Source organism: Phoxinus phoxinus, assembly GCF_949152265.1.
Source record: "Phoxinus phoxinus genome assembly, chromosome: 25".
Lineage (NCBI taxonomy): Eukaryota > Metazoa > Chordata > Actinopteri > Cypriniformes > Leuciscidae > Phoxinus > Phoxinus phoxinus.
The window spans coordinates 9,430,688-9,449,457 of NC_136900.1; the positions used below are offsets into that span (position 1 = coordinate 9,430,688).

The 18,770-nt window shown below is 40.5% G+C and overlaps 1 protein-coding gene across 1 annotated transcript; it reads left to right on the forward strand.

Annotated features, from left to right (window-relative positions):
* The first annotated feature begins 1,752 nt into the window (after positions 1 to 1,752).
* Positions 1,753 to 17,212, forward strand: LOC306993740 (von Willebrand factor A domain-containing protein 5A-like). The gene is made up of 20 exons (XM_079603738.1): positions 1,753 to 2,018; positions 2,386 to 2,588; positions 2,671 to 2,893; positions 3,003 to 3,169; positions 3,246 to 3,360; positions 3,434 to 3,609; positions 3,689 to 3,780; positions 3,872 to 4,016; positions 8,857 to 8,936; positions 9,015 to 9,129; positions 9,216 to 9,374; positions 11,117 to 11,220; positions 11,314 to 11,531; positions 11,647 to 11,708; positions 13,985 to 14,008; positions 14,162 to 14,171; positions 15,043 to 15,069; positions 16,406 to 16,524; positions 16,602 to 16,725; positions 16,861 to 17,212. Exons 1-20 carry the CDS (start codon positions 1,979 to 1,981, stop codon positions 16,938 to 16,940), a joined length of 2,283 nt encoding a protein of 760 aa, XP_079459864.1. The 5' UTR covers positions 1,753 to 1,978; the 3' UTR covers positions 16,941 to 17,212.
* Positions 17,213 to 18,770: the final 1,558 nt, after the last annotated feature.

Genomic DNA, 18,770 nt, shown 5'->3' on the forward strand with positions numbered 1-18,770 from the left:
TTTAGGCTAGTGTTGTTGCCTTGTATACACTGATAGAACTTAAATCTTTGTTTTTAATAAACAGATTAAAATCATTAAGCAGCACAAACCCTCACAGTAAAATGTAATTTCCTCTAAAAGAGCTTGAGAATGTTGATCTTGTGTCTGAGATAAATTAGCCAGGTATGCCTCACCTGTGCTTACCCCATTTTTCCATCTTAAAAACATATCTAAACTACGACAAGCTCTCAATGACAAATGCAGAAAAGTTATTTCATGCGTTCATGAGCTCAAAGCTAGATTATTGTAATGCTCTACTGGGTGGTTGCCCTGCACGCTTAATAAACAAACTGATCATGTGACCTGTGCTATATTTTTGATTCATTTTGACCTTAGAAACACATTTTGAGTTAATGCAACATAAAGCCTCAGGTTTTTAATAATATAAGTATGTTTCCAAGATATAATCATTTAAATGGACATTGTCTGTCAGTGATTTACTAAAGCTGTTAGACCGGACCTCAATCACTAAGACTACTTTCACACAGCAGCAGACTAATGTTTTGAGTTCTTATTATGTTTAAACACAAATTGGTAAGACAAATAGTCACAAATTGCATTCTATAACCAAAAGTATGTGTATATACAATTTCAACACCCTTAAAATTATGAAAAATGAAAGAGCTACAATTAAAAAAAGGACGAATTCTGTTTGTAAGGTACAAATAACTGATAAATCACCCGTATTGAAGTTGCCTGGAATTTTCACTTTTTTAATATAACCTAAATAATATTCATGAGCCAAACTTATGACTTGGTTTAAACCTCATCTTCTCCTCCCGTACGAATCAAAATGACCTGAAGCCCTGAAATTATACTTCTTTTTTTGTCCAGAAAGCTTATTTCATTTTGATATTATTTTTTTATATTTTAATGCAATTTTTTTTTGTTTTATTTTGTTTACCTTAAAATGTACTAAATTTTAAATAATACAATTTAAGCAAATTGTTCACATTCTTTCTTAAGTCCCCAATACATGCATTCCACTGTTATATCAGCTCAAAATATCTTATCTAATCTCTGCTGACCTCTTATGGAAAAAACAATATATAACATGATATTTCATGACTCTTGCCACTAGATGGCCTTATACAGTAGCTCTATATGGAGCAACATAATTAACTGTTCCTTTGGGGCCTAAAGTCAGTTTCTTCAGTTGTTCTCTTCAGTATTTCTATATTTAGACATTCTAAAATATTTTTTGGGTAAAGTTTTAGCATTTTTAGTTTTAATTTTGAGCAATTTTTAGGTTTTTTTTCTGCTTATAATGAAGTGTCTTATACAGATATTGTAACAATTCAAGTTACCCAAACAAAACAACAACAAAAACAAAACAGCCTTGAATAATATTTATTTGAAAATGCTGATTTTAATTCAGAATCAAAAAATGCTGTTATGACTTCACCATTTATTTAGCATTTATGTGGGGGGTGGGGGTGGTTGTTCTGGATTGTAGATGTGTTCAAGTCTAACCATTTCATATCTGTGTGGTCTGCATTGTTTGTAACTGACTGACTTTAAAAAAGAACAAAAACATAAACTCCTCGAATCCAGTCAATTTCCTTTTGTGAATTTCAAGTTCAAGTGCGCCAAAAGTGCTAAGTACTCCGATTAACTCATTTTAAAGATAAAATAAAAGATGAGTTTCGGCCGGGTCAAAATGACCCGAGGAGAGTTGAACGGGCACGTGATGTCACTTGTGCCTGCATGGCCTAGGACGTAGCGTAATTAATATTCATGAGCAAAGCGGCGGTTACTCGGTGAAATCAATTCACTTTCCCCAAACGTTTGTCCGCTTTAGAAACGTTCAGAATCACAGATTTACTCATTAAATGAGTACATCTTTGAAGATTTGAGGCACATTTAAAGGTAGTTTCGGTGTTTGAGCTTCTCTTTCGATTTGAAGTAAAATCGTAATTTCGTTTAACGGAGCGTCAAAATGGTGAACTGCGGTCTTGTGACTCAGAAAAATGTGCCAGGTATGAATTTTTACTGTTAACGTTACCTGTATTTAAACTTTAGTTTTTGATATGTTCGACAGCTGAGGTGTTTTTCCACACAGGGACGTTTGTCGCGAGGGTTTTATTTTAATTATTACTATAATATTGGATGAATGTAGATTTTAACCGACAGATTGTTCTCAAAGGATGATATTTTTTATTTTTCAAAGGTCAATTGGGACAGGTTGTCACATTTTCAAAATGGTAACTGCGGCCTGTTGTCACATGTTACGTTCTAATTTATTCAACTACGTATTAATGTTGAATAGATTAAATAAAACCCTTTATTTATCTATCAAAGAGCTATATATAATGTGTATTTGTGATGTTGGTTTGTGTGACTCAGTGCCTCTGAAGAGCATCTCAGTGGAGGTTCGTGTTCAGGATCATGTCTCCACAGTCTCCTCCACTCTGCTGTATGTGAATGAGGAAGAGCGCCCCCTGGAGGCCTTGTTTGTGTTCCCTCTGCCCGCTGATGCTGCTGTCTGCCACTTCAGTGCCAAGATCGGAGAGCAGGAGATTGTGGCTGAGTTGCAAAACAGAGAAACCGTGAGTCCAAATATAAGTCCGTAGGAAGCGTATTTGCATATAATTTTTTCTTTGCACCACGTAATATAATTGTGTCTTGCAGGCGAGGGATCGGTATGATGACGCTGTGAGTTCGGGTCAGCAGGCGTTTCTGCTGGAAGAGAGCGCAGAGAGTCCTGATGTGTTCGGACTAAGTGTCGGGTGTCTGTCGCCGGGTCAGAACGCTGCCGTCACCATCATCTACGTCACCGAGCTCGATGTGCAGGCCGACCACTCGCTGCGCTTCTGTCTGCCGGCTGTACTCAACCCCCGATACACACCAGCAGGTACAGCAGCTGCTACACACACTTTATTAGCGGAGAGAAGCTGATTCTAACACACTCTGTGTGTGTGTGTGTGTGTGTGTGTGTGTGTGTGTGTGTGTGTGTGTGTCAGGTTCAGGAGCTGGTATAGTCTCAGAGATTTCATCAGTATGTGGAGCTGTTCCCTACACGCTGACTCTCAGTGTCCATGTGAGCTCTCCAAAGCCCATCTCCAAACTAGAGTCCAACTGCACTCTGGATCCTCTAGTGTTCCTGCACTCGGATCACACTCAGGCTACGGTACTGTGTGTGTCTTCATGTGTTTTTCTGGATGTGTGAGCACAGCAGTGTTATGCATGTGTTTTTATGTGTGTAGGTGAATCTGAGTCCTGGTCACATGTTTGATAAGGACGTTGAGCTGTTTCTGTACTATCAGGATCCCCATCAGCCCTCTGCTATAGTGGAGGCAGGAGTGGCCACTGCCCCATCAGGTCGGACCTGCAGATCACTGGCATTATGGGATTGAGTGATCAAGGTTTCACTGACTCTCTCTCTCTATTTCAGGCTCTCTGATGAGGGACCCAGTGGTCATGATAAGTTTGTACCCAGAATTCCTAGAGGAAGTGATGTCATCACTGGCAACACAAGGAGAGTTTATTTTCTTGATGGACAGATCGGGCAGTATGGGTGAAGTGATGCATCATGGGATAGGGGCACAGACGCGCATAGAAAGTGCAAAGGTACGATTTAAATGTGCATTTGGTTCTGTTATCACATATTCAGATGAGACGTGCTATACCTTTCCATGTCCCTCTACAGGACACTCTGCTGTTACTGTTGAAGAGTCTGCCCATGGGATGCTACTTCAATATCTTTGGATTTGGCTCTCGTTTTGAGGCCTTCTCTTTCTAGTAACTATATCTCCATTCATATATATTCAGATATTCGATTTTTAAATCTGTGAGAGGAGATGAGGAGATGTGTTTGTGTGTTTCACTGCAGTGAGAGTGTCGAGTACAATCAGGACACATTGGATGAGGCTCTGAAGAGTGTGAAGAGAATGCAAGCAGACCTGTGCGGCACAGAGATTTTAGAGCCTCTAAAATACATCTATAGTCAGCGCTGTAAGCCCAACCACCCCAGACAGGTACAACAACACCTCAGCATGCATCAGAAGCGCTTCAAGTAGGGATGTGACATTGTGTGAATCTATGTTTTACACTATCCTGCAATTTCCGTCTCTCAGAAACCAAACCAGCTCTGCAAGATTAGCCTAATAATCAACTAAGATGCATACATCTACTAATTGATGTCTATTTAAATATTTTTAACTTTGTGTGATATGATAGGCTACATAGTCTCACTCCCTCTCGGAGATGGCATTTATGCAGGTTTATTCTTTTAATTTGTTTATATTTGCATTGCATTTGTATAATACGTTTTTTCTCTTTTTCTTTTTTCTTTCAACTTTTTGAACATCTATTTTTACTGTTTTGCTGTTTAACTTTTTAATCACAAAAGGTCCTCAAGCTGGGACTTGAACTCAGGTCGCTCGAAGCACAACCGCATTACACCTCAAAAGCCTTCCTATACAAGGGTATCGGCTCAGACAGTTAGAATATATTTACAGAGCTCTACAGTGCGAGTGTTTCACTCGCATTTGCGCCTAAAAATAGTTATGTGCGAACTTGAAAAATAATTTACGAGCACAGTGTGCGAGTGACGGGCTGTTCTCAATACACTGAACAACAGCGTGATGAAGCAAAGCATCCCATTGATTTCACATGGAACTGAGCAACATAGACAGTATATAAAAGAGCAAGAGGACGTGACAGCGTCGCGACTGCGCGATGTGAACACATAGACAGTATGTGTGAAAATAGCATGATGACGCGCTTAACTTTATGCAAATGAGAGCGACGATTCGCAACCAATGAGCCAATCACTGAAATAGTGTGGGAATGTGTGGGAACTGCTGGATTTTAAGTGAGAGAGTCAAGTGAGGTAAAAACTGGAAAGAAAATATTGGTACAATCATGGGCGTAGGTTTAGGGGGGGACGCTAGGTACTAGTCCCAATCAATATTTCATAATGACAAAATTGTCCCCACCAATATTTACTCCTTTTTCCTGCATAGAGAATTACGAGGCAGCCGCTGTGATATTACATGCGCTTCCTGAGGGCTGAGGCACACGCGCGCGGTATCTTGCTCTCTCTCCCTCTCTGCCGTGCACGCGCTACGTGGTTTGGAGCAGAGTCTCTGTCTCGCGGGCGCGCTCGCTCTAGATTCCGTGAGATTTTAACTAATTCGCGGGCATCAGTGAGCCGCTATCAAAATGCGGGAGACTCCCGGGATGTCTGTATTTCTATACTGAAATAATATCGGCATTATAATTATTGATTTTCATTAGGCAATTTTTTTGGTGCCCCCTCAGCTCTTGGTGCCCTACGCACAGCGTGTGATGCGTGTGATGGGAGCGGTGGCGCTGAGCATACATTTAATAAAATTAGGGGGAAAATGCCCTTCATAAAGGTAAAACATTTTTATTCTGATAAGATTGTTTTCCAACAGTGACGTAATGAAACATTGACAATTTAAGTTTGAAGAGAGTAAAGCCTCGTAGGCTATTAAAGAAATGTAATTTTGCCAAAAGAAAAACTTTTATTTTAAATAAATGTTATTTTTAAATCACCCTACTACAGTGTGACATTTTACCATATTATCATGCTTGACACTGATCATTTGAATAATTGTAATGTGATGATCAGATATCTAAATCAGAATATCATAGGTTTGGGCGGGTGGATTATTTATTTTTAACAGCGGATTCTGGTGACTCAAAGTGCACCAGATTAATGAATTTATCTTTAAAATGTAATCTTTTAAAGTGTACATTTTCTTACGGGTGGACATGCACCCAGACCCAGGTACCGAGGTCCACCCACAAAAGTACTGTGGAAAACACAGTAGGCTATATGTTGGTATATGAAAAATACAAGTTACATTTTCTTTTTAATAAAATACATCATCAGAATTTTACCAACTCCGCCTAGTTTTGAGCCAGGAAAAAACCCTGCTGCAGCTATTGGATCGATTCCGACGGCCAGGACGAAGGAACGGCGTCATTAGATTGGCTGAAAAAATAAGGGGGTGGTGTGGGGGTGGGATGTCCCCACCAAAGCTGAGACCAAACCTACGCCCTTGGGTACAATAGTTAAAAATGAAGAACATAAGTTTTTATTTTAAGCGAAAAAGAGATAAGGAGAAAGAGGAATCTGGTGAGGGGGATATGGAAGGTTCAACTAACTTTAACGAGGTTTCTTCACCAGATTTACCTGAAGCTGAGAACAACTTTAGCGAAACCTACGGTGACTAGCGCTGTCACTTCAGCGTCCACTGGAGCCGGCAGAGAGAGATCATATACATTTAATGTCAATTGGTTTAACATTTTCCCATGGCTGGATTTCGAGAACAACCTCATGTTCTGTAAATATTGTAGAGGGCAGAAACAGGCTGGCAACTCGTCGTTCGTGTCAGGAAATCCACATTTGAAAAAAGATGGCGTAACGAAACATAACATCTTGCGGCGGCATATTCAGTGTAGAGACCTGTACCTGTTGAGACAGGAGAAACCATCGAGCACGGAGATAGCAGGCTTGAAAAGGCAAGTGCTGCTATCTGAGGAGGAGAAGATATATTGCATCTGATATACCAATTTTGCACACACAGTATATGCATGAAATTTGTTCATTTGTTTAATAAATGAATTAAAAAAACAAAACTTTTTTGTACTGTGCTCCTAAATTTCTTTGTGTGCTCCTAAATTTTTTCATTTAGGAGCACATGTACTCCTTGGGAAAAAAGTTAGCGTAGAGCCCTGATTTAAATAAATGTTATAAGATTTTTGATCAGAGCAGCTGAGAAAAAACATCAATTTAGTGCCAAAGACTTGCTAAATGGCCTGGGGCCTCATTTATAACCGTTGCGTACGCACAAAACAGGCACTGAAAGAGGCGTACGCCACTTCCGACGCATAAGATGTGATTTATAAAAACAAACTTGACGGGAAAATGTGCGCACCTGCACGCAAACTCTGACCCATGCGTACGAAAGTTTTGGAGATAGAGCAGTTTGGCGACCCCGATGGTGAGCTGGAGTTAATGTCTTTTTGGTTACTTTTAGACAGAAAATCGAAATAAAATTATACATATACAGAAAGATAATACAAATATAATTTCACTCACCAAGCCTAGCCTATCACTTGAAGCAAAAATCCACACCTTAAATGTCCGCGCCAGCGAGCGCGTCGGGCCGTTAGTGAAACTGACGCGTAACGGCAGATGAAACTGTAAATTTTCATTATGAGTCCGAATCATAAATAGGCTACAGTGCATGTTAGTTTAAATAAAATAATGATTTTTTTAAACTATGTTTTATTTCTGATATAAACATTTAGATTAAATATGCCATTTTCATTAATGGAGTTAAACACTTAGCCTAACCTACATTACATTTAGGCTACTGAAAAGTAAAAAAAAAATATATATTTTCTGGTATATTCAATAAATAGCCTATAAATATTTGTTGTGGATGCAATGCTTTTGAACACTTTTCCTTTGGCATGCTGTGTTTTAATGTTTTAACATCAGAGATAATTGCTTATGATAATATCAGATTGTGCAAATATAATGCACAACAAGGTCTACCTGTTTCCATTAAAAATATAAATCAATTAAAATACTATTTGGTCAGTGGAAAAGATTGAGAAAAACTTTCTCTGAAATGTATTTTACTATTTGATTTATTTATTCAAAAACAAGGCAATGATAGGCTACTAAATGGTTTTAATTAATATAATGTGACGGCACATCCATATTTCATATTTTCCAAATGTCTTGTACCGTTAAACATGTTATCACGTGGATGAATAATCATATGCAAATAATATGCAGATGAGGATATGCATAGTAAAACTAGGCGTTGTAAGCTCCATATATGGTTATTTCGGGGAGGAGACGCATGTGCGCACAATCTTCCGCTGACTGGGATTTATAAAGTGAATCCTGCGCAGGTTCTGGCGTACGCAAGCTTTTATAAGTCTCAATATTTTTTTGCGCACGCCATTTATGGCTTTCGGGCGCACGTACACTTTTAGTAAGGATCCTACGCACACTCTTATAAATGAGGCCCCTGATGATTGGAGGAAAAAACATTTCAGTGCAGTGAATGTTCTTGAGTGGCCTGCGCAGTCTCCAGATATAAATTTCTTTAAATCTTCGGTGAGATTTGAAGAAAGTAGTAGCATGGAAACAAAGAATATCAGTGAACTACAAGCTTTTGCACACAAGGAATCCCAGTAGAGAGTTTCGGAAGCTTGTAAGAACTTAGTCAACATTTATTTAAAGTCATAAACAATAAAGGATTAGCAACAAAATTTGACTTGGGGGGGGTTGAATTTTGCACATGGGTGTTTAGAGCTAATTTGATGCCTTTTGGTCTCTAGACATTCTGGAATTTTGTAATATGTTACAGTATAATGGTAGGTTGGACAGTAGGTGGCGCTTATGGAACAGCAGAAATGCAGCAGTTACTCTTGTACACAAGTTCTATGGTTCATGGGTTTTAAATTAGGGGAGGAACAGTTGTCTGGTCACTTTTAGACTGAAAATTAGATGACATTACACATATACATTACACATTCGGCACGCATACACGGATGAACTGCGTTCTGACTTCTGTAGTATTTATTTGAGTACAATGGTGAAAATATAATGGAGTTCTGAAGTCATGAAATTAATTACTGTGAATTTTATTAAGTCAATTGTTTGATTTTTGCCCTAAATTTTATTTAAGCTGTGCCTTCCTTACCTCGCCTGATGAGCTGCCATTGCAAGATATTGGTTACAGTTTTTTCAGATTTTCCAATTTTGTCTAAACGTGCTGCCAAAGGATTTCCCATGTCTGATATAAATTGTTCTCTCTTCAGCTGTTCATCTTCACTGATGGAGAGGTGGGAAACACTAAAGAGGTGCTGGATCTGGTGAAACATCATGTTCACTCTCACAGGTAAAGGTCTGCTGGGTTTGATGTTCCCATCATTCATCTCTTCGTCACTTACAGTAACAGAGTTTATTGTGTGTTCAGGTGTTTCTCATTCGGGATTGGTGAGGGTGCAAGTACCGCCCTCATCACAGGAATGGCCAGGGAAGGATCTGGTCACGCTCAGTTCATCACAGGCACCGACCGCATGCAGCCCAAAGTAAAGCTCTCCACTGGATTTCACAGGCTCAAATGTTTCCTAGTCAAATGTCTCAATGGTTTCTCTTTCTCTTCAAACTATATCAGGTGATGCAGTCCCTCAGGTTTGCGCTGCAGCCTCCTGTGTTTAATATCTCTATGCGCTGGACCCTTCCAGGTGGCATTAGGGTAGAAAAACTATCTCAACCCATCAAAGTGCTCTTCCAGGGTCAAAGGGCACTCATTTACGGCCGACTTAAAGGAGAGGTAGGATGATATAGCATGTATTTTTCATGTGTTAATTAGATGCATGAATTAGAATAATTTCTGAATTAATCATATGCTTTTTTTTAAAACTGATTAATTGGCGTTGTGGTGGATTAACAAGAATAAGAACTTAAATTTTTGTCTTTTTCACACACAAAGCTATTTTTTGTCATGAGGAGACTACAGGGATGGGTATCGAGAACCATTTTAAATTTCCAAGAACCGGTGATTCGATAAGAAACGCATTTCGATTTCGCTTATCCGCTCCTCTGTGCGCATTTTAATGTGATTGAAGAAGTGCAAGAAGACACTGTTTATCCAAAGTGTGCGCACAGAAGCCGCCTCTCTTACTGAATGTTGCACGAGTACTCATCCACGTCTTTTTGAATTTGAATGGACAAATACATACAATATTTAAATATATCCTCGTAAGTTAAACGTGTATCAGTATATTAGTGTTGTCACGCACGGTACCAAAATTTCAGTATTCGGTACCGATACCTGTGAATATCCACGGTTCTCGGTACCAATTTCGGTACCAAAGCTAATTTAGATAAAATTTGCATAGGAAGTGTATATCAATTTGTTAGATAACATTAGATCAAATGACCTAACAATAGTTATATACACTGAAGCAATTATTCTCCTTGGGGTAATTTAAAAATGTAGCCTAATACATTTTTAAAATCAAAAGTTGTATCTGTTCATGAACAATCAAGTGTTTGTATTAAATAACATTCACAAACATACATTAATGTTGTAAAAATATATTGTTCACTCAATGTGTTGATGTTAGATAAGGCATTTAAGTAATGTTAATGAATGGTGTCTTATTGTAGTGTTACCAACTAAACGGGAGATAAAACGTGTTTTATTTGACTTGACTGACCTTTTATTTTATCCAAAATGCGTTCATATTTAATTTTAAAAGGCCTTTTAAACTAGATACAACCGCACACGATACCACTTTAGGGGCCATTCACATATCGCGTTTTATGCGCGTGCAAATTCTTTACTTCAAATGTAGGCGCGCGGCTTATAATAGAAGCATCTCAACAGGTCATGATGTGACAAAAACCAGCGGCCTTTCCGTAACAACATGGAAAGCTCGGCCGAACAGCTGATCATAGCTGTACAGCGCGGCTTTTTATTCCTCATCTCAATGAATATATCTAGTAGTAAAGCTAATGCAAGGGCTAGAAATCAATTAATTATTTGATGATACTTCCTCGTCATCATGGAGAGCGCAGTTTGCACCGCTTTCTCCTCTCAACAAGCGCGTGCTCTCCCGTTGCGTCTGCCGTTGCTATGCAACCATGAACAGAGGCGCGCCTGGAAAACGAAGTTGCACGTGCAAAAAACGCACTATGTGAACGGCTCTTTCCTCCTTTCTTGTCAACAAGTGTCAACAGTTGTTCCAGTTGTTTTTGCTGTGGTATTTTTAAACTATAGGCAATAGTTACTTGTGTTAGTGTTAGCCTGTTCATTTTTGTTCATGTTATTCAGCTACAATTAAATGTTTTGCAATAAGACTTAGAATTAATATGAATGACATCCAAGTTTTTAAAATATTTTTTACCTTTTTGGAATCGAAATGAGGAAAATCCATAAGCAGAATCGGATTTAACAACCTATTATATTTAAATGCTTAGAAAAGAGGCCAGAAAACTCCTTGTAGCTCATATATTTTAGCTTTTTATTTGCTATTAATCCTCATTCTGTCATCTTTTACTGTCTCATAGAGTTCAGGAGGCTCTGAGGGAACGGTGACAGTCAAATACAGGCTTAAAGATCAACTGGTTAAAAACCAGCTCCACTTCTGCCTCAAACCAACTGAGGAAACTGGGTAACACACAAACATACATAGAAAGACATTCAATTGGACTGACATTCACTGTTTGCTTTTCAAATCCAACAATTTTCCTCCATGTTTTTGCAGGTTGGCCGTCCACCGGCTGGCGGCTCGGACCCGGATCCGTTTTCTGGAGCAGAAAGAAAGGGCTAGTAGTGCGAGGCTGAAGAGCGTCAGGAGAAAGATAGTGGAGCTCAGTGTTCAGGCAGGAGTGAGCAGTGTTCATACAGCCTTCATTGCCATTAATAAAGACAGCAGACAGACTGTGGAAGGACCCCTGCTGCAGAGAAGAGTGCCGACACGCGGTTAGTGGGACGATTGTGAACTTGTGAGGATGTCTGTGTCTGTTCATATTATAAATTCAAAACCAATGTTCCCTTATACATTTCATACAATAATCGCAATCTATTTCTGTTTTAGGGTTTCGACATTTTCCAAACAGGCCAATGTTAAGAGGCGGTGGGCGGTGGAGCTCTGATTGTGTGAGTATTAGGGCTGCAACTAACGATTATTTTAATAATCGATTAATCTGTTGATTATTTTTCCGATTAATCGGATAAAAAAATACATTTAAAAAAGCATTAATTTCCAACCCTTTATTCAAAAACAGAACTGACAGTGCAAATTCACAGTGCAAAAAAATCTTCAGAAAGTGCACAAACAGGCCTTGAACATCCCTGAGCTGTTAAAGTAATATATATTTTTTTTAAATTGACTAACACAAAAAACATACACATGTATGCTTTACATCTGCCAAATATATAGGTTTTTTTTTTTTTTAAGTGCACAAAAAGATGTATATTTTTGTTTAAGGGACCTGAGCTATCAGAACAATAAATCATTTTTAAAAAATAAAGAAAAATACAAATCCTAAAACTTAACAGGATTTGTTTAAACGTCAGAACGTTGTTCTCTACACTACACTCATAGACGCACACATTCACAAAAAAATACAATGGATTGACCACCCCCGTATGGTGTGTATTTTGCAGCTCATCCTTTCCGAGCATATAGTGAAGTTTCTCTGAGTCATTTAGAGTAAAGAATGAAAAATTCAGTGCTGCAAATTGTGGAAAAAATATTCCCCTTGTAATGGTACTTGGGACAGACAAGAAAGTGTTTGCATCTTCTGTCTATCTGATTCAAATCAGTCTGCTAATTTAGTGGTAGGATTTTTTATATATTTTTTTATATTGTTGTCCATTTATCAAACTTCCATGTCTCTTATATAGTAATTATATATTACTATGTACCAATTTACACTCGGCCTCTCTCTCGCGCGCGGACACACTCGGCCCCCCTCTCGCGCGCGGACACACTCGGCCCCCCTCTCGCGCGCGGACACACTCGGCCCCCCTCTCGCGCGCGGACACACTCGGCCCCCCTCTCGCGCGCGGACACACTCGGCCCCCCTCTCGCGCGCGGACACACTCGGCCCCCCTCTCGCGCGCGGACACACTCGGCCCCCCTCTCGCGCGCGGACACACTCGGCCCCCCTCTCGCGCGCGGACACACTCGGCCCCCCTCTCGCGCGCGGACACACTCGGCCCCCCTCTCGCGCGCGGACACACTCGGCCCCCCTCTCGCGCGCGGACACACTCGGCCCCCCTCTCGCGCGCGGACACACTCGGCCCCCCTCTCGCGCGCGGACACACTCGGCCCCCCTCTCGCGCGCGGACACACTCGGCCCCCCTCTCGCGCGCGGACACACTCGGCCCCCCTCTCGCGCGCGGACACACTCGGCCCCCCTCTCGCGCGCGGACACACTCGGCCCCCCTCTCGCGCGCGGACACACTCGGCCCCCCTCTCGCGCGCGGACACACTCGGCCCCCCTCTCGCGCGCGGACACACTCGGCCCCCCTCTCGCGCGCGGACACACTCGGCCCCCCTCTCGCGCGCGGACACACTCGGCCCCCCTCTCGCGCGCGGACACACTCGGCCCCCCTCTCGCGCGCGGACACACTCGGCCCCCCTCTCGCGCGCGGACACACTCGGCCCCCCTCTCGCGCGCGGACACACTCGGCCCCCCTCTCGCGCGCGGACACACTCGGCCCCCCTCTCGCGCGCGGACACACTCGGCCCCCCTCTCGCGCGCGGACACACTCGGCCCCCCTCTCGCGCGCGGACACACTCGGCCCCCCTCTCGCGCGCGGACACACTCGGCCCCCCTCTCGCGCGCGGACACACTCGGCCCCCCTCTCGCGCGCGGACACACTCGGCCCCCCTCTCGCGCGCGGACACACTCGGCCCCCCTCTCGCGCGCGGACACACTCGGCCCCCCTCTCGCGCGCGGACACACTCGGCCCCCCTCTCGCGCGCGGACACACTCGGCCCCCCTCTCGCGCGCGGACACACTCGGCCCCCCTCTCGCGCGCGGACACACTCGGCCTCTCTGCGTGCACTGTCGCTCGCAAACACACTTGGCCTCTCTCGCGCAGTGTGTGGCTCGCTCGCAGAGTTGCTTCGCTTTTGTCCAGTCCGGCGCCTCATAGCTCTGCTCCGCGCTCAACTACATTTTTTTTTTATATACTCAAATATCTCCACTTCGCACGACACAACGAATCGATAATGAAATTCGATTCGATTTTTATCGATTCGTTGTTGCAGCCCTTGTGAGTATGAATAATTTTGACTGCCTGTTGACTATTTACTACAGGACATGTGATGTTTTCTCCTTATACATTTCAAATTAAGTTTTGGAAATGTGTTTAGAAAGTTCCATGTTGCCTTTAACATGTGAAATAAATGTGTTTTTTAGGAAAGTGATGAGGAGCCTTCCGGGGTAAGAGAAATCATATCTCATGTGTTTTTGTGCTCTGAATGTGTATGGATCAGTGTTTTTTTGTGTTTAAATGACAGCAAGGATTTTAAAGGCTTTTCATATCAATTCTCAGTTTGCAATGTAATTTTTTTTTTTTTTTTTTTTCTGTTTTAGGATGGATGTGGTAAGTGATTCTCTTCAATCTCTTTGTGCCTGTGAGAATGTATTTGTGTTGTTTGCTAAAACAAGTCACAACTTTCTACTTGCGTCCATTCTGTAACATTGACTGGAAATGATGGAATGGTGAAAACAGCTTTTTTTATGGATTCATTGACATTTGAAAAACAAATACTGGCCTCTGCATTTAGGATTATACTAAAAAACATTTTAGTCAAAAATGACCATATCAATCCATCCCTATTGCAAAGCTTTTCTTGTTTGTTAGTTCTTTTGGATGTGTCTGTTCTTAGATGTTTCTCCAGATCTGAATCTGTCCTGACCTTTGGTTTCTCTTCCTGTAGACGCACAGTCACGGGTCAAGTCTACGTCACGGCTGGGTAAATGGCACCCCAATGTAGTATTAGTTTTGTGAAATTTGTACATTTAATTATTGCTTTATTTAATTTAGTTCTTCATATTATCAAGACTGTACATTTAATGTGTTTATTTATAAAAAAAATACCTAATGAGACACAGTGAATAGAAGAACGAGATTGAAGCGCAGTCCAGCTGCTACTACAGAACCACACCACACTCAGCAAGAGCACAGAATGCTTGTGTCGAACCATTTGTGCCACAGACATGAACAAATCCCTTAAACTCATGTGGCTTGTTGAGGTGAGGTGTGCTGTTATTTTCTAAGCTATCAGATGTAGGGTGTTCGTCTGGGAGCTGGTAAGAAACCACCCACAGTATGTTAGCATTGTCGCTACACACTTTCATGCCAAGCAGCAATTACATTTGTTCAGAACGTATAAAATTATATTGTTAGAATGTTTCCATCGCATAACGGTATATATTCAGTATATGCATCTTGAAATGAGTTTGTCTTTTAGGTAAGCGACGTTGGTCTCACAACTTGGGTAAGAACGTGTGTGTGTAAAATATATTTGTATAATTTTTTTATATTTATTATATTAAAGGGCACCTATTATGACATTTAAAATGTTCCTAATGTTGTTTTGGGAGTCCCCAACAACAGTTTTACATGCATGCAATGTCAAAAAACACTTTTGTTGTCGTAGAATATGCATTTATTTTTACCTGATTTGCTCACCGACTCCCAAATGATTCGTTCAACGACTCATTTTTCCAAACCCCTCCTTTGCGTGACGCTAATCTGCGTTGATTGGTCAGATGACCCAGCAGTGTTTACAGAGATAATACTTATTGTTTAACACGGAGTACAATGATGCTTTTATCAATTTAATTTTGTTATAATAATGATTATAGTCCACTGCTTTAGTTTGTAGTAAAAAACTAAAAATTAGATGAAGAATTTAATGTTATGTTAGCGAGCATAGCCCAGAGTTCATATTGTAAAAGCACAATCAGTCTTTGTTTGCGTTAGCCCGATGCATAAACATAACGTTTTTACAAAAAAAAATACAAAAAAAATGCAGTTACGTTACTACGAGGTATTACTCTATTCTTTAAGACAACTCCGAAAACAACGACAAACACTTCACATATCTCAATACAATTGTCATTGAAGAGAAGCTAAACAGTGCTTACCAAACAAACAAAATAATTATTAAGCATGCTACATAAAACATAAAAGCAACAATTATTAATAACACTTACAGGTTGTGATACGGAGGAGGAAGCTGATGCAAATACACATGAACCTTCCTTCAATATCAGTCGGCTCGCGAATCCAAGTTTGATTGCATTTAAGTTGGTAAAGCAATCGTCTTCAAAATGGCGCGAACAAAGCACACGGCTCGGACTATACTTCTGTGGTATAGTTATATGAATTGTAGCCACTTAGTCTTCAAATGCTCCTCCTTGGGCAGATGAAAAAAGTTGGCTTTTGAGTCGCACTTCAGAACACAGCGTCTCGTCGCCATGATATTTTCCCTGGCCTTGGAGCTCAATAAGTGCGCGTATCGTATTCAAATAACTTGACAAGTTGACGTCATCTAGTCAGAGAAAAAGCTTCGGTCTTCTAACGATTCATAAAAATGACTCCGAGTCGACTCTTACTTTTGAAACACAATAACTTTATATACGGTGCACTTTCATATTTCAAACTTTGCAGGATGTTTTTTACAGGATCTATGTTACACACTACATGAAAGGTAAATTTCAAAATTCCATAATAGGTGCCCTTTAATATATTAGAACCTGATCCCCAGAAGGACTTGTTACTGAATGCACATATAACTTATCTTTCTCTATATGTGTGTTCAACTGCAGACCCGTTACTCCAGCTGGTTTCTCTCCAAAAGGCGTCGGGCTGCTGGGATCTGGACGTCACACTGGCTGATGCGTTCGGGAAGACGGAGGATGAGCTGACCAATCAGAAACCAGCACAGGTGAGAGATGTGATGAATAATAAGACAGTGATGATTGTGTCCAGTAACTAATGCAGTGTGTGATGGTCTGTACACAGGTGGAGGGGTCAGTATGGGCCACTCTCCTGGCTCTGATCTGGTTATACGGCTGTAAAATAGACCAGCGGGTCGAGTGGCAGTTTGTGGCCATGAAGGCAGCGTCATGGATCCGCTCTCAGAAAGGTGAGATCTCCATTCCAGACAACATTCACTCACTCAGCGTTCATCAAGAGACGCTTCAGCAAATCTCTTCAGTTCTGACACACACTGATGATGTGTGTGTGTGATGATGTGTGTGTGTGTGTGTGTGTGTTTCAGTGGGCGATCTGTCCGAGTGTGTGTGTGTGGGTAACGTCCTGCACGGATGTCAGGTGACCAAAGACACTCTGGGAATCTGAAGACGTCAGTGTTTCTACTTCCTGTGCGTCAGAAGACAAAAGAACTGATACAGTTTCATTCACTGTTTTTCCGTTACTTGTTTCCTTAAGGTTTAATCCATTTAATTTGTTCAAATCAACACCAATTTGTAAAAATATATGTGAGTGACCTGCAAGATCATTTGAGTTTTATGTACCAAAGTAAAAATAGTTTTGGCTTTCTTCTTATATAATTCTCCCCCAAGATATACTCATTTAACTGGATCAGGTCACACATAAAAACTGTTCTGTTCTGTTTTTGCGGTTTTGAGATAAAAAAAAAAAGTGTTTTAAAAAGACGAGTCCTGTTGGTTCTGTATTATTTTCAACATTTCAACACTCTTAGTGTATTAGCCAAGTAATAGTAGTAATAGCATAGGTTATTTGCTCATGTTTGGTCTGCCGTTATTTATTTATCTGAATGCCTGGTATCAGAAAAGAGACAATTTATCATATAACACAAACTATGCATTGTTTTAAACATGTAAACGGTTGCAGTTTATGCTTAAACATTGACACTTTTATTACCATTTCAAAATAATCCATTAAACAGTTGTGATTTGAGGAGCAGGCACTAATATTTTCAGTTTTACTCGTTTGCATGTTGTTCAATTTAACCACTTGTAATTTCAATTTTAACATTTGAGGTGTTGTGGTAAGCGTGTGAAGGTGCTGCAGGGTTGCTAATTTCATCAAATCCCCATATAGAGAATTGTGTGTTTTGTGGAAAAAGATGAAGGTTTACATGCATTAATTGATGCATGTCAAAGACAAACATTTCTCATTGGGATTTAATACTAATGTCTGGTTGAAGATACTCCGGCTACCAAATGAGAACCACCACAGAAACATTCAAGAAAACGATAAAATTAAATTTTAAAAGATCAAAGCAAAACAGAAGAATAATTAAAACAAACTCTATGGCTGTTGGCTCATTTACTAGCGAGGCCACTGACAAATCAGTGGCTGTAATCGTTAAATTACGACACTATTGAGCATACATAAACCAGAGAAGAAGCTCAACTTCATTCGACGCTGAAACACAATTACATTACCGAAAACAGTTTCTGTGATCCGAGGAGCGTGCACTAATATTTTCAGTGGCGCTTTAACACGAAACTCCAGAAACCTCTGCAGACCACTAGATTTAAATAGAAACATGATTTGACCTTTTTTAGCAGTGAGATCAGCTCACTAGTCAATGTTCAACACTCTTCATTATATCAGTGCAGGCATTAATACCTCACATGTGTAGTCAAACCTATAGACTAACATAATGGATGAATGATAAAATGTAAAATGATTATGTACAGAGGAGGAAACTTTTTAAAAATTAAAATGGATGAATTTGTTGTCTATTCAGCACATCACAATTCAATGGAGAGGACAAGAGCCTCAACCACAGCGCTACCTTGCAGACATGGACAGAATTATATTCTGAGGACCTTGGGGTATGTTTCATTTTACACCAAATGTGATTGAAAAATTTAATGGATTAGGAATTTAGTGGTACTAGTTAAAAATGATATCATATGTAATTTACTTCTATCTAGGATATAACTCGACAAGAGATGTCTTGCAGCTGTGGAGTCTTCATTCTAATGATCAATGGCTACTATTGATTCTGCAGGTGCCATGTCAGAATTAAACCCATGTGCAGCTATTAATACATAATTCATGTTGCAGTAATACTCTGTCATCTTGGGGGGAACATTTGACTTTTCAGAGGTGGGTTTTCCAAGCTCATTAAAAAACATTCTGTACGTTTAAGAATTGTTTTGATAAACTTGTGCTTTTTCCAACTATAGTCAG